A 15671-nucleotide genomic window follows, 5' to 3' on the forward strand; every position below is an offset into this window, starting at 1 on the left:
TGTGAGTTCCGGCATGTAACTGGTACATTGTGTGGGTGTTCCTTCAGATGAAACGCCGCCCTACGTTTAAATTCTTTTTTTTTTAAAGAAAATATTAATGGGCGCCAGAGTGGGGAGGGCGTTGGCAACGTTGTAAAAGTGGTTAGAGAAAGTATTTGACGGCACCCAGACAAGACCCATATTTTACCACGCCCCTGGGGGCGCGTGAGCGAGCCTTGTCGATCTTCATTAGTCACGGGCTGCTGGAGTGGGGTCGCGGTGACCCCGACATGTAGGGACCACGTAGCGCCCCCTTCCCAGCGCTTCACCGGGTGGAGGAATGGAGGTTTGCGCGATTCACCTCACATATTCTTGGTTCTAAACTCCATATCACTACATAGTTTCCAATCACTACCCTAACATATATTTTAATACCACTACCCTACCTCATTTTTTCATATCACTACCTTACCACATATTTTAACATAAATTATATTCATGTCAGAGGCGTATCCAGGTTTTGGTTGTAGGGGGAGCGGAAATAGCAAAAAAAGGCGCCGAATTTGTAATATTTTCTATATAAGTATATATATATATATATATATATATATATATATATATATATATATATATATATATATTAGCTGTATGTTATTGCTTCGATATGATGTAAAATAAATTTAAAGTAGCACTCTGAAGAAATAAAAAAAAAAACACAATGTAGGCCGACGAAACAAAAAAAATGGTATCACTCTAAACAATATATATATATATATATATATATATATATATATATATATATATATATATATATATATATATATATATATATATATATATATTTATTTATTTATTTATTTATTTATAAACACACTACAACCAAAAACAATGAACGCGGCATAATCTGTTTCGTAATTCTTGTAAAAAAATTACATAATAATTCGTGGGACATCTATTAAGACTAGCGAAAGGGGGAAATAATCAACATCTTAATATAAATATGTATATGTCTACACATTTTATTATAAATATCAAAATAAATCAATAATTACTTTAGATTTTAATAAAGTAGTTTAACACTATTCGATTTTACAAATATAATTTGTCTACGATCAGAATTAAATATATTGTCATTATAAATGCTAAAGTATTACAGCATAATGAAAGTTTTTAAAATCAGAGTTGGTATAAAAGCCAGCTTTTCAATGTAGATATAAAACATTCGTAATAATAGCCTACATATAACTAAAATATCGGTCTTACATTTCAGATCATGCACTTTTTAATTAGCTACTGACTTTTTGTGTTCTTTAAAGATAATTTTTTAACATAATGAGAAGGTATGGGTTAGATCACTGTATTGCTCACACACCTTTTACTGGTAATTGCAAAAACAATATTCACAGAGATTTACGTTTCAAATGTGCCGACCAAAGATATTTTTTTAACAAATATCAATGTTTAAAACTTTGAGTTTAAAATGTTTCCAAAAAGGCGCCACTTGGCTAAAAATGGACAGAGGGGGAGCGGCCGCTCCCCCTGCTCCCCCCCCTGCGTACGCTACTGATTCATGTCTAATTTGATCTTACAACAAACTATCAAGTCATTCAATTGTTGAATTTGGAGGAAACGAATTGATTGCTTATTATTTTAACATTTCATTTTTTTAAAGATAAAATTTAAAAAAAAAAAACAGTTACGGAATTGTAATAATAAAATAACACTAACAAACATGTAACTCTTCGTTTGACACAACAAAACACTGCTGGCATCAGAGTTATTTCCCATTCGTATAAAGTACTAACAAAACTCGTATGGTAAACAAATGTTGAATAGCTCAGTGGGGTGCTATAAAAAAAACAAGTGTAAATGCTGTGTGAAGGTGTCCTGCTCCGTCCTGTCTTGTAGGACAGGCCAGGCTGAGGAAAACACCAACTCTGTTTACCAGCAGTCAAGGACTAGAGTTGTGAACCTTTCAAATTTTTATTGATTCGGTGCTATTTTTAGTCAATGTCACATCCTCAAGGTTACGTGCACGACAGCACGTGTTTGTTCCCCGGGAGTAGTGAGTACCAGGGGCTTTGTCTCGATATATGGGGTTTTGTACCGGTTGGGTTTTTGTACCGGTTGGGTTTTTGTACCGGTTGGGTTTTTGTACCGGTTTTTGTACCGGTTTTTGTACCGGTTGGGTTTTTGTACCGGTTGGGTTTTTGTACCGGCTGTACCGGTTGGGTTTTTGTACCGGTTGGGTTTTTGTACCGTTTGGGTCATGGGTTTTTGTACCGGTTCATGCATGGATCTTATATGAGAATGTGTACCCGTTTGGTACAAGATGCTTTTTTAAGCGCTGGTACATTGGCTTTTACATGGGGTTTTGTACCAATTTAGTACTGAGGTTTTGGCCTAGACAAATTGTTTGCGGTGTTCCAATTGTGTTTTCTTTTTATTTCTATATGTTCTGTGTTGTAAATAGAAACATTCCAAAACAAACTGATAAAATAATATGCACACTTTATAAAGTACATTACAAAGTACATTACCACAACAAGCGACTGAATATAAGTGATTTAATTTTTTTTTTTTCTGCATTAAAAAAAAGGGGGGCAGCACCTGTGTGTGGCCATGAGGACGAGTTGCCTTTCTTTGTCCCCAGCAAAACGGCCTCTGACAACCGCGTCAACTTCCGGTATTTTTAAAAATATAAACTCGAGGCTGCCCTGCCCACTTCGCCCAGAACTCACCCTGACGCGCATTATTCATCGTTGGAGGTCATGACCTGGTCATTCGGCGTCCTTGAGTCTGATTATTTTTATTGGGCGTTAATTCTGTGCCCCCCCCCCTTTTTTTCTCTCACCCTTCCATACTCCGCTTAAAAAAATATTCTTTAAAAAAGAACACTAATTTTTTTAAAGGCTTTGCAGACCCAAACACAAAACTAATGGCCAGATTTTTCTAAAAATGTAAGCCATATATTTTTGATCGCGTTTCTATTTTAAATCCAATCCTCCTTGTCTGTATTAAATTGCCTTAAAATCGAAACGAATGAATTTAATTACAAAGAACTGGCATTCTAATGTTACATGTGTCCTACTAGTATCTAGCTCAGCTCCCCCCCCCCCCCCCCACACCTACCCATCAGCTGTTGTAAGCGAGATATTGATTGAAAGAGAAGAAAAGGGGAGGGAGGGGTTCCCGGTAGATATAAAAAAAAAAGTAAAGCTAAATCAGAAATACGGAGCCCTAGTGACCTGAATTTGAGATTTAATTTTAACAAAGAAAGGAAAAACGTAATACAAAAATATTTTTTTAAAAAGACAGGGCGTAAAGTAGAGTTAGGCAGACAGGAGAGGTGGCTGGCCTTGGTCTTACATTCTTATTAATTTTTCGGAACAGTAAGCTCATTACAGACATCTGCGGAATAAGGGGGGGGGGTATGTGGTGGAAGGGGTGGAGAGTGAGGTTGAGGGGTATTTTTAATGAAAATTTAAAAGTTAAAAGAAAAAACTTGACGAATATATCAAGGCCGTGAGCTACATCATTTGGAGAGCAAGCTGCTATTATGGGGGGGGGGAGGGGGGTATTGGGATATTACAGGGTAATAATTGGGAGGTTCTCGTATGTTACATGGGTATGGGGAGGTCTTATGTTACAGGGTATATGTGGGTGGGGGTGTCATATGGACGTGAAGAGATATGTTTGCAATGAGATCACAGGTCTACTGCTGGGGCGTAGAGAGGCTTTGTGGTGTTCACACCAAGCTTAGTTGCATGTTGCTTAGATAAGAGACGATGCCGGCTTGTTATAGAAGGTGTAGTGGCTTTAGGCGATGCAGGCTTGTTATAGAAGGTGTAGTGGCATTAGACGATGCCGGCTTGTTATAGAAGGTGTAGTGGCTTTAGGCGATGCAGGCTTGTTATAGAAGGTGTAGAGTGGCATTAGACGATGCAGGCTTGTTATAGAAGGTGTAGTGGCTTTAGGCGATGCAGGCTTGTTATAGAAGGTGTAGAGTGGTATTAGACGATGCAGGCTTGTTATAGAAGGTGTAGAGTGGCATTAGACGATGTAGGCTTGTTATAGAAGGTGTAGTGGCTTTATGCGATGCAGGCTTGTTATAGAAGGTGTAGAGTGGCATTAGACGATGCAGGCTGGTTATAGAAGGTGTAGTGGCATTAGACGATGCAGGTTTGTTATAGAAGGTGTAGTGGCATTAGACGATGCAGGTTTGTTATAGAAGGTGTAGAGTGGCATTAGGCGATGCAGGTTTTTTTATAGAAGGTGTAGTGGCTTTAGGCGATGCAGGCTTGTTATAGAAGGTGTAGTGGCATTAGACGATGCAAGCTTGTTGTAGAAGGCGTAGTGGCATTAGACGATGCAAGCTTGTTATAAAGGTGTAGTGGCTTTAGGCGATGCAGGTTTTTTATAGAAGGTGTAGTGGCTTTAGGCGATGCAGGCTTGTTATAGAAGGTGTCGTGGCATTAGACGATGCATGCTTGGTATAGAAGGCGTAGTGGCATTAGACGATCCAGGCTTGTTATAGAAGGTGTAGTTACATGACCATGAGATAGACGTGCTTCGGTGGAGATGTTTGAAAACTATGCAGCTAAACATACTAAACATACACATACAGCAACCTATACCAATGCGTGATGTTGCAGCCTACTGTTAGACTCTAGTTTCGAGAGATGTGTTTAGTTGTGTTTCAAAAATTACTATGAAATCAGCAGTAGGCCGCCTATCGCTAGAGATAAACAACAGCTCTGCAGTGTGTATTTGTTGGACTTAGATGTAAGCTAGCTGTATGAGTAAAAATCTCACCACCATAATTTACATTAAATGTTTAATGTTCTGTAACAGGTAATCAGTGTTAAAGATACGGAATTTACAATACAACATATTTTAAGAGGGGGGAAAGAAAAAACTTAAGCAAGTTAAGCTCACTATTTGGGAAAGAAAAGAGTGAAATGTTTATTTTTTTTCCGGCCGGTGAAAAGAGAGACCTCGACCTACAAACCCGAACGATGTAAACACCACCTCATTAACATAAACCAGAATGAGGATTTTACAAGGTCATAACTGTTTCGCCAATCGAATTCGCTGCAAACAGGCACGGGCAAAACAAGCCAATGAGAACCGCGCTTACATTTAACCAACGCAAGCCCGCGACGGACACACCTCCCAGAATCAAAACACGCACTCCGTAGTGAGACCGGCTTCAACTTAGTAGTTCGAAGTTATAGCTGTTACTGAGCGTTTATACTGTTGTTTTATGTAAGTCTATTATTTTCAAAAGACTGTTGTTTTACAACTACATCGTTTAGTGTTACGATGCCTAATGTAAAGCACCAGAAAGGCCATCGTAATGGCCACGAAGAAGTACCAAACATTGTTCCGAACGGAAATGTGCAAGTAAACAACCATCGTATGGAACACCAAAATAACAATGATGGTGAAAACGGTGCAGCAAGACTACAGAATTGTTGTGTTCCAACTGGATGTAATGATGATCCAATAGACCCATCAGATCCTTACGATGCTGTTAGAGTAGTTTGCAACAATGATGCCTGCACTGTAGGAAACTGGATGCACAAAAATTGCTTCATCGAGTGGGAAGAATCTGTGCTTTCCTTTCTAAGATCGTGCGGCCGTGCACGCAGTTGGAGTGAAAAGCAGAGATTGCAAAATTTATGGACTAAAAAAGGCTATGATCTTGCTTACAAAGCATGTGATTGTAAGTGTGGCAGAGGGCATTTACGCAAAGATTTAGATTACTTCCCAGCGCCCTTCAATGAAAACGCCAAGAAAGTGAGAAAGAACAAAAAGAAAAACGACAAGCCCATGCCAGTGGTGAGTACCAACCACAAAGCTGGTCATAATTCCAACCACCCGCCTCTTCTAACCCATCCAGTGGATAACCACAGCCATATACTTCCTGCCATCCATAAAGTGGATAACGCTACTAAAATCTTAAAGAAAGAGTCGGTGAATGTAAACACAAGGCGCCGCGGCAGTGACAACACCATCAACAACAACCCCAGCTCTGATACTAAAGCCAGGAGCAGGAACAACAGCTCCGATCACCTTGACAACGGGAATGAAAACGAAGTTAACGACAACACGTCTCACCATGTCACCAACATGGCTTTCACTTCCACCCCTTTGATCATGCCGAGCAACAGCCTCCGAATGCGTACCAACAGCGTAAGCAGCACGGGAAGTGTGGGTAGCCAGGCAAGTAGCAGTGGTAGCATACCTAGCTCTGCTGGCTCCATATCCCCACTGTCCAGCTCTCCGGTCAGCGGGAACGTCTTCTTCAAAGGTAAAAAAGTTGAAACCTTTGACCCCAGTCAACCCGGGATGTTCCGCCGTCGCCAGGACTTCTCTGCCTTTAATGTGCTACCCAGGTACAAGAGGAACCCCTACAACATCCACATTGAGGACGTGCAGGAGGACGAAGACACTCGCAACTTTGTCCTCAGCAACCTGACCAACAAGCGGATGACCGCCCTACGCTGTGTGCTGTGCAAGACCCAGCTCCCAGTGTTTGACCGTTTCCCCCTGGTGGACGGGACCATGTTCCTGTCACCCCAGGCCTACGACCAGCACGTTGTTCAGGTCATCTGGGAGGGGAGGATACAGTTCCTCAATGCTGTCTGCATCGGTTGCCTGGAGGGGAGATGTGAAGCTAAGTGTTCCTCCTGTAAAACCCCATGGGATGGATCGTCGTTCGTCGTGGGAACAATGTATACCTATGATATTTTTGCTGCCATGCCGTGTTGCCAGAAAAGGCTAACATGCAAGCACTGCCGCCGCGCTGTCATAGATGTGTCCATTGGCCTAGACTTCTACAGCCAGTACAGCCGAATGATTATATGTCCTTATTGTAAGGCGAATGACTATCACTTCATCAGGTCCCTCGCTGATACCTTCAGCGTTAAGGATCCTATATGTGGCCAGTGCTAGGCAAGAACTTCCATGATCCCTAGTCTCAGCCTCGTCCTAACTCTATCATGTTGCAGCCATTTCATTGTATTGTTGGTAACATTTGATTGCATTTCAAACATGTTCGCGTTACTCACAAACTTTTCTAGACATTGGATTTGCTTGCTCTTTTTAAAAACAAAACTGGTACCTTAAGAAGTGGACATTATTTTTATATACATATATATCTTGTGTATTGCTTGTGTGGTTGCAGTTGTGTAATATTCAACTTGGATTGGGTTGCCTCTGAGGAATTCATGGATGCCTTAGAATGAAGGAAGTATAAAATGTAAGATAGTTTGATATATCGTACCTTTTCTTGTCGTTAAATTGAATTTATTGGAAATAATTATATACATAATTATATATAGAACTACATTTATTTTCATAAATGTGCATGTTTTATTTTTCAATCATATTTCCTAATTGTAAAAAAAAGAAAAGGCTGTTCTGTTCAAAAGTAAACCTGCACTTGCTAGCCTGATAAATATGTATTGTAGCTACAGCGGTATACCATACTTTTTGTTTATTATGAGTTGGCTAGCCCTACCGCCTTTCCCCCGGCCAGTAGATGCAAGCACATTTTTAAAAATTATGCAAATAATCTGAGTATTTTAAGTGCTTCTTAAAAACTTAAGTACTGTATTAATAAAAATGGACCATAGGCTATCAGATCTATCATAAATTAAAACTAAATTTTAAAAAAAACTATTTCTATACTATGTATGCAACTAGTCTGAATATACGATAACAAAACAGAATCGGGGAAAGGTCAAGGTTAGTCACAGCGTCTGCCGTGTACATAAGTTTGCAAAGTTAGGGCCTAGCTTGGTATTATTAATCATGTTGTTAATTTTCAATGATCTAAAATTGCTACATTTCAATTTCTTAGGTCTAGATCTAGATTCATGGGCAGACAAAGTAGATCTATATTTTATGAGTTAGATCTATAAACATAGAATCTAGATATCTAGATCCAAAATCTAGACTATTCTAGATCTAGATTTCTAGATTCTATTAGATCTAGAGAGATCTAGATTCTAATGACCTGACGAGTGCTAGAATCTAGATGAGTCTTAAGTAGAGCCTAGATCTATCTAGATCTAGATTTCTAGATCTAGCAGTAGTGTAGCAAGATAAGAAAAAAAAGGGGGAAAAAAATACTAAAAAACTACTAAAATTAGTTTTATTCTCATGAAACTAGATCTAGAATGTATATTCTATTTCCAAGTCTAATAAAATAATTTTTACTCTAGATCTAGACTCTAGGTCTATTGTTAAAATAATAATACATATCTAGGCCTAATAATTCACTAATAAACCCTACAAATACCAAGAATAATACAGTGTAATACAGTAATAGATCTAGAATGCATTTAGTAGTTGATTGTCAGTTCTAAATCTGATTACCTTTTAAAACGATAGGGAGATATCAGATATTGCTTGTTTACGCTAGCTAGACTATAATAAATCCTTGTCGAAAGACCAGGTTTGGTTCTAGAGTCTAGTTCTCATGGCAGCTTGTACCATTGTCTGTGTGTACATTGTTTTGTATTGAATTTGAAAACAGTTTTTTTTTTAGTTATAGAAAGTCTAGTAAGTTATTTTATTTTACTAGATCTACGTATTTAGTTTACTCCTTGCGGTAACATAGCCATTACAAGATCTAATTCTGTCTACCAAAATAAAAATAGCTTCTTCACTTGGATTTTAAATTAGGACATCGCTTCTGGGCTAGACCTAAATCTGGACTTGTTTCAATGTTTGATTAATACTTCCCTAAACCTTGTTTACAATGCTAACACTGGCTAACAGCATTTTTATTTTATTTGTTTAAAATTTCATTGGTAGATTTACAACCTCAAGAAGATTATTGTAGTGTAGTTCAGTAAGTTTTGCTAAGTTTCAATAAGTTCGTTTTGTTAATTAGATCTATTTATGCGATTTTTTTCCTGTAGATCTATTCTAGATCCAATTGACTTAAGTAAAATTTTGTTTAATAATGAAGAAAGAAAATGACACCCCTGGATGTTAATTTAGTATTGAAGTCTATTGGCCTGTGCATTTTCAGTCTTAACCACCATTAATGCCGGTTGATGAAGTGGAGGTAACTAGGTCAAGGTCACTAGTTGTTATGGTCAGTTATTTTAATGGTTTTGTGTTATGTGCTTTGGAAAGAATGAATTGCTTTAGGTTTATGTCTTGGTCTGTAAGCATAAAGTGCACTAGTCAATGGGAGTTGTTACATCATCCATTTGGTTTTCTTTTTAAATTTCACCCCATTTTACAATGATTGGATAATTGTTTCCCATGCCTTAAGACTGTGTATGTGCACCATTGTCTTTCCTTTTTTTTTGTTTACATGCACCACAATTATTACAACTGTACTACCTCCATTTTTATTCTCCTGGCTATTCAACTTTAGGAAACACAAACTGAAAAAAAAAAAATTTCATTCGATTCTCTTTCTGAATGTTTCTAAGCTTTTTTTTTTTTTTAAAAAACAAAAACAAAGTAAAAACTGAAATTATTTTATGATGAAAGATAAAAGTCAGTTGAATCATGGAATGGCTACCATTTCTGTGAATACAGTTTAGTCCTGATTTGAAATTTATACTTTTCTGTATTTCAATTGTCTTGGCTGTTTTTGATGGGAAAAATTAATGTGAAAGAATAAGGCATGAGTTATCTAACATTGGCAACATTGTCAAGGGGTTAAGTTAAAGCAGAATGTTTTATCAAGGATCTAGACTGAGAATTGGCTAGACTGCACTGCACCAGTTGTTTTTTTTTTTAAGACTTTTTTTCTCATGTTTTAAATAGTATGTTCATTTACTCATTACAGTATGCAAAATGTGTACATTATAATTTGTCAGTATATGAACAGATACTACTGAAAATATCAGACACGTTTTCTGTAACATTGAGTATTCTGTTGTTTTTCATACTTTCTCTTTGGAGTAATACTTTTTATTTGACACACTCACACCAGAAGGTAGTTTGTCAAATGGTTTAGTTTAATATAAACAGTTACCAAGTTGGGTGTTTCCCTTAAGGTTACCAATCATTTCTTGTATCCATGTAATGTTATACTTTTATCAACCATTATGTTTTTGCAAAGTGTAGCAATTAAATGTATTATTTTATTTGCTTTTTTAAAAAATGGCAACAAGATGCCAGTGGTATGGTTGCAAGAAGTGGCTGTACTATGGCTCTGTATGTCATTATCAGAGAGTAATACACTACGTATATAAACCAACTCATATCAAAATCTTGTACGGGCTGTCTGCTTCTATACCATGCGATTTATTTTCCATGTAAATAAAGATTGTTTTCTCAAATATTATCAAATTGTTGTAGATTGGCTTTACTGTTTTTGTTTTGTGATTGCTGTGATAGTTGCTTTTGTTGAGTACACAATGGTTGTGATTGTTGTGATAGTTGCTTTTGTTGAGTACAAAATGGTAGCTGTCTTTGGGGCTTGGGAGATGGTAGTGTTAACTATAATAACTTGTACATTTGCTACATGTTAGCTCTATTGGCATCTGTTAAAATTTTTGTTTGAGCATTGACATTTAAGTAAAGCAATGCAGGCATTATACCAAATCTCTGCTGTGGACAAGCATAATACTCAACATTTGCTAATAATACACAACATTGGTCAATCATGTGGTAGGGACCAACATTTACACATGCCTGTTTATAATTCAATGTACACTATCCATACAATTTTACTGCTGGACCTGCCCCTCATTATGTATGTCTGCACTATATGTTAACAGAAGACATTGTTATTTTAAGACAGTTATTTTTGTCTAATTTTAGGAGATCCCTGCCTTTTTAACATCATATAAATAATATTCATTTTGCAATACACGAAGCTCCAATAACGTTATTTTCTTTCAAAATTTTAACAAACTCGGCAATTAAATAATCCCATTAATATTTTTATTTTCAAAACATTTTCACCCACCTCTAGTGGAATTTTTTTTTAGTTTTATTACAAGCAAGCAGTTTCAAAAACATCTCTCACAACACAGTAGTCGTGAGGGTCGGGCCAGTCGGATGTAAACAGCTCAGTGGGGGAGGGGGAAGAACGGTTCTGCTAGCTCATATTCCAGTATCGATTCCTTTAAATAAAATATTTGTTGCGTTACTTTATAATAACTCAAAAATTGCGCATTGGGTATTTTATTTTCTAGAACTCGGTTAAAGTAATTTAATATGCAAGTTATACAGGCATGGGTCATTGACTTAGTTGTTTATGAAAACACAATAACGGCGTAGGCAGGTTAATAGTCGAATGACAATTGTAACAGGCTTAGAACTGATGGCTATTATTTTAACAACTCCCACCTCTACGTCACACCTGGTCAGTAACGACAGGACCCCTGCTAATATGACGTCATGCGTGTAATGAAACGAACTTGTTCAGAATACACCATAGCTCTAGCGCCCTGCTGTGCTATAAATATGAATTTTACAGCACTTATTTTTTTTTTAAAAATACGGATTGAATAAACAGCTCACACAAGATGGCGTTATATGATATGACGTCATGAGTTTCTGTCACGTCACGTGGTTCTGTAATTGAAAACAGCACGCTGTGTTGGCGTTGTTTACAAATAAGCCCCATCCCTCTGGCCAAGCATATTTTTGTTTTTCTTGCACTAACATTGCTTGCCTGGCTAAATAAAATCCTATTTTCACAGTACTCTTCGGGAGGTAGGGCATAGGCTGTAGCATGCCATGAGTAATGTGCAGTTGTTTTGGCAGAAAGTCAAGTGGGACATTTTTTCCTTCAGGGATTCTCGACATTTCTCCACAGGCGACCCCATTTAATTTTGTTTTGTTTACATGAACTATGCACATGACATCATTTTGTATTTACTTAAACCTTATATTTTGTCTCATCAATGCTTGTATGTGCGATCAAAATGGGGTCTCACTCCACAGTTTTAGAGCACTGGAAACAGCCAAATCAACAACGCGCGGACATTTTGTGGAATGTTATCAAACCGGCTGCCATACTAAAAAAAAAGCAACATGTCTGCTTACACGCGTGTCAAGTTGTGTGTCGCATTTATTATGGTGAATTATTCAGTACCTGGAGTTTTTGAACCGTTTCTTATACTCTTGGTGGCCCGGGAAAATTACGTACACACAAACATACACAAACATCTAGAAGCTCATAATGTCATATCTTCAAAACACTGAAACAAATTCAAATGTTGTTTTATACATGTTTCGAATGGTTAGGATGTCTGTGACTGCGATGGTGTAGGTCATGACGATTGTGTATAGGTCAGGATGTCTATGTGTGGGTGTAGGTCAGGATGTCTATGTGTGGTTGTAGGTCAGGATGTCTATGTGTGGGTGTAGGTCAGGATGTGTGGGTGCAGGTCAGGATGTCTATGTGTGGGTGGAGGTCAGGATGTCTATGTGTGGGTGTAGGTCAGGATGTCTATGTGTGGGTGGAGGTCAGGATGTCTATGTGTGGGTGTAGGTCAGGATGTGTGGGTGTAGGTCAGGATGTCTATGTGTGGGTGGAGGTCAGGATGTCTATGTGTGGGTGTAGGTCAGGATGTGTGGGTGGAGGTCAGGATGTCTATGTGTGGGTGTAGGTCAGGATGTGTGGGTGGAGGTCAGGATGTCTATGTGTGGGTGTAGGTCAGGATGTGTGGGTGTAGGTCAGGATGTGTGGGTGGAGGTCAGGAAGTCTATGTGTGGGTGGAGGTCATGATGTCTATGTGTGGGTGTAGGTCAGGATGTCTATGTGTGGGTGGAGGTCAGGATGTGTGGGTGTAGGTCAGGATGTGTGGGTGGAGGTCAGGAAGTCTATGTGTGGGTGTAGGTCAGGATGTGTGGATGTAGGTCAGGATGTGTGGGTGTAGGTCAGGATGTGTGGGTGTAGGTCAGGATGTCTATGTGTGGGTGGAGGTCAGGATGTGTGGGTGTAGGTCAGGATGTGTGGGTGTGGGTGGAGGTCAGGATGTCTGTGTGTGGGTGTAGGTCAGGATGTGTGGGTGTAGGTCAGGATGTCTATGTGTGGGTGGAGGTCAGGATGTGTGGTTGTAGGTCAGGATGTGTGGGTGTAGGTCATGAGGTCAATGTGAGGGTGTAGGTCAGGATGTGTATGTGTGGGTGGAGGTCAGGATGTTTGTGTGTGGGTGTAGGTCAGGATGTGTGTGTGAGGGTGTAGGTCAGGATGTGTGGGTGGAGGTCAGGATGTGTGGGTGTAGATTGGTTAAAGTGTGTGGCTAGTTTGGGCTGTTGATCAGTGTCTTGCTCAGGATGGCGACTTAACCCCCCCCCCCCCCATACACACACCAGCCCACTCAACTTACCATGAGTAGTGAGGGTGCAGAGTTACCCCCCCCCCCCATTCCTCCCCCTCGGCCAGCCCACTCACAAGCCTAGCGAGTTGAAGTTTAGCCCGAACCTTGGTCTGGATTCTACAGGACTAGCTTGACCACTTGGCTATTTTTAGATCTTCTAGAAACTGCAAGCGTATTTATCCAGTTCTGTTTAAATAGAAAACGACATAGTGCTGTTCTCATTAGATGGCCCCTGTAACGTCTAGCTAGACTTGGTCTAGCTGGTCTAGAATAAGACTTGCTAAACCAAGACTAGTTTGGCCAAGACTTGCTAGACCACGGAGACCTAGGCCAAGACTTACTTAGTCTTGGAAGTCTTGGCCAAGAATCTTACCCCTATCACATCACATAAAGTGGGTGGAGGCTAGCCATCAAAGACCAAAATTGGAACAAATACGTCAACGGAAATTGCTGCTTGAAGCAGGTTCGCGGTAAATAAAATTGTTTTATTGGTCACGTGATCGCTGCGACGTGCATACACACACATATATCCCAGGATATATTTGTGTTTCACCCTAGGCTTACCTGCACATACATTTATTATAATTGGAGGGGAAAAAATTAAACTTGGGGGGGGGGGGGGGGGGGTTGTACATGTGAAACAAAGATACAAGAACAAGATTTTTTTTTCTATAAACAAATTTTGAAAACAAAATGTTAGGCATTTTGAGTTAATTACTGCCGTAATGTAGCTAGTCATGCCATTCATATTCATGTGTGCAACTACATGTCTTGTGGTGAGGATTTTATATACACATACATACATGCACGAGGTAAACATATACAAACAGTTCCCAGTAGAGGTACGGAGAATTATTTCATTCTTGTAAATATTGTAATTCGGCGTTTGCTATGTATTGCCGTCTGCAAAACATGTTTAGCATACGTCACTACAGGACTAGCTGTGAAGCTTTGGTCATGACCCCGTGAGGCTATGCAAATGTTCACTTTTATGCCTGAGATAATATGCTTTGGTTTTTCGCTTCGCTTGTTCGTTTACGGTCCTGTTCGTGTCACGTGGCTCAACACGCTTACAATTTTTGTTTTTAAAAAGGAAATATTTCGCTTGAGCGATGAAGCGAGGAAGTAGGTCACGGATGTCGTTAGGAACTAGGTCACTATTGCATGTGCTTTTAGTCACGTTTACCTGTTGTTCACGTTTTACAAAGATTTGTTGTGTTTACGTGAGCACTTCACAAAGATTTGTTGTGTTCACCTGAGCATTTCACAAAGATTTGTTGTGTTTACGTGAGCACTTCACAAAGATTTGTTGTGTTCACCTGAGAATTTCACAAAGATTTGTTGTGTTCACATGAGCACTTCACAAAGATTTGTCACATACACATAATTTGTAAATAATATATTAATAATATTTTAAAAGCACAAGATTATAATCGTAAAACACGCATAGTATTTTTTAAACTTGTTTTACTATCTACTTTATAGTATTCAAATCTGTAAAAGATATACGATTAAGTCGATATTAAAGTTTAAACTTTATAAGTACTAGAGTCTATATTTACAATCTCAAGCCAATCATTCTTAAGAAGACACTCGACAAAACAAAAACATTTTTAAACACCGGATCTAGCATCAACTTAATGTTGCTGATTTACCCACTTTACATGATTATCACGTGTTCCCCTGTCTCAATGTTAGTAAACATTTGACGTGAACACAACTCAACAAGTCGCTATTACACAGTTAGTTCCCATGTTGTTATTGAATTTTTAAAAAAGCAGCAAATAGACCTTCCCTTTGGGCCGCACTAGTCAACAGCTAGGTGAAGTAGTTCACGTTTCCGTGACCTCGGCATAATAAGGGATAGTGTGGTCAGCTCTAAGTCCAGTCCATTTTACTTCCCTTAACGTAAGTTTGGCAGTCCCTTTCCACCAGACCTGGGAAGAATCAGGGACCGCTGTAAAAGTTTGTAAAATAAACAGTTTTTATTCCTATGGTATAACTATTATAACACGAAAATGTAGGATGGTCGTCTGTCATATTGTTATATAAGTTTGTGAGTGTTATTGAGCAGTACTATAGTATAAAAATAACACTGCCTTCTGAATTTATTTTCCCTTATTCTTACAATTCGCCCCCCCCCCCCCTCTTCGTATGACTGGGACACTTGCCAGACATTTTAGACGCGTCAGGATATGTCCTATAACAGGGGTTCTCAACCCTGTGCCCGCGGGCGCCATGGCGCCCGCTGAACGATTCGTATGTGCCCGCCTCTCACTATTCGACACTGACAGAATTTTTTTTTCATAAACATTATTTTTAAATATGATTTATTTTTATTCATTTGTTACAGTTTTAATTTTTTTTTTGACTGCC

The 15671-nt window shown here is 38.8% G+C and overlaps 1 protein-coding gene across 1 annotated transcript; it reads left to right on the forward strand.

The window, feature by feature from the left end:
• Positions 1 to 5103: 5103 nt before the first annotated feature.
• Positions 5104 to 7653, forward strand: LOC131928590 (headcase protein-like). The gene has a single exon (XM_059284657.1). The coding sequence runs from the start codon at positions 5305 to 5307 to the stop codon at positions 6937 to 6939; it is 1635 nt and encodes a 544-aa protein (XP_059140640.1). The 5' UTR covers positions 5104 to 5304; the 3' UTR covers positions 6940 to 7653.
• The last annotated feature ends 8018 nt before the right edge of the window (positions 7654 to 15671 follow it).

This window comes from Physella acuta, unplaced genomic scaffold, assembly GCF_028476545.2.
Source record: "Physella acuta isolate Inbredline_101_S28 unplaced genomic scaffold, ASM2847654v3 ptg001524l, whole genome shotgun sequence".
Taxonomy (NCBI): domain Eukaryota; kingdom Metazoa; phylum Mollusca; class Gastropoda; family Physidae; genus Physella; species Physella acuta.

Coding starts and splice junctions, on each gene's coding strand:
- LOC131928590 (XM_059284657.1), top strand. CDS start 5,305: ATGCCTAATGTAAAGCACCAGAAAGGCCATCGTAATGGCCACGAAGAA.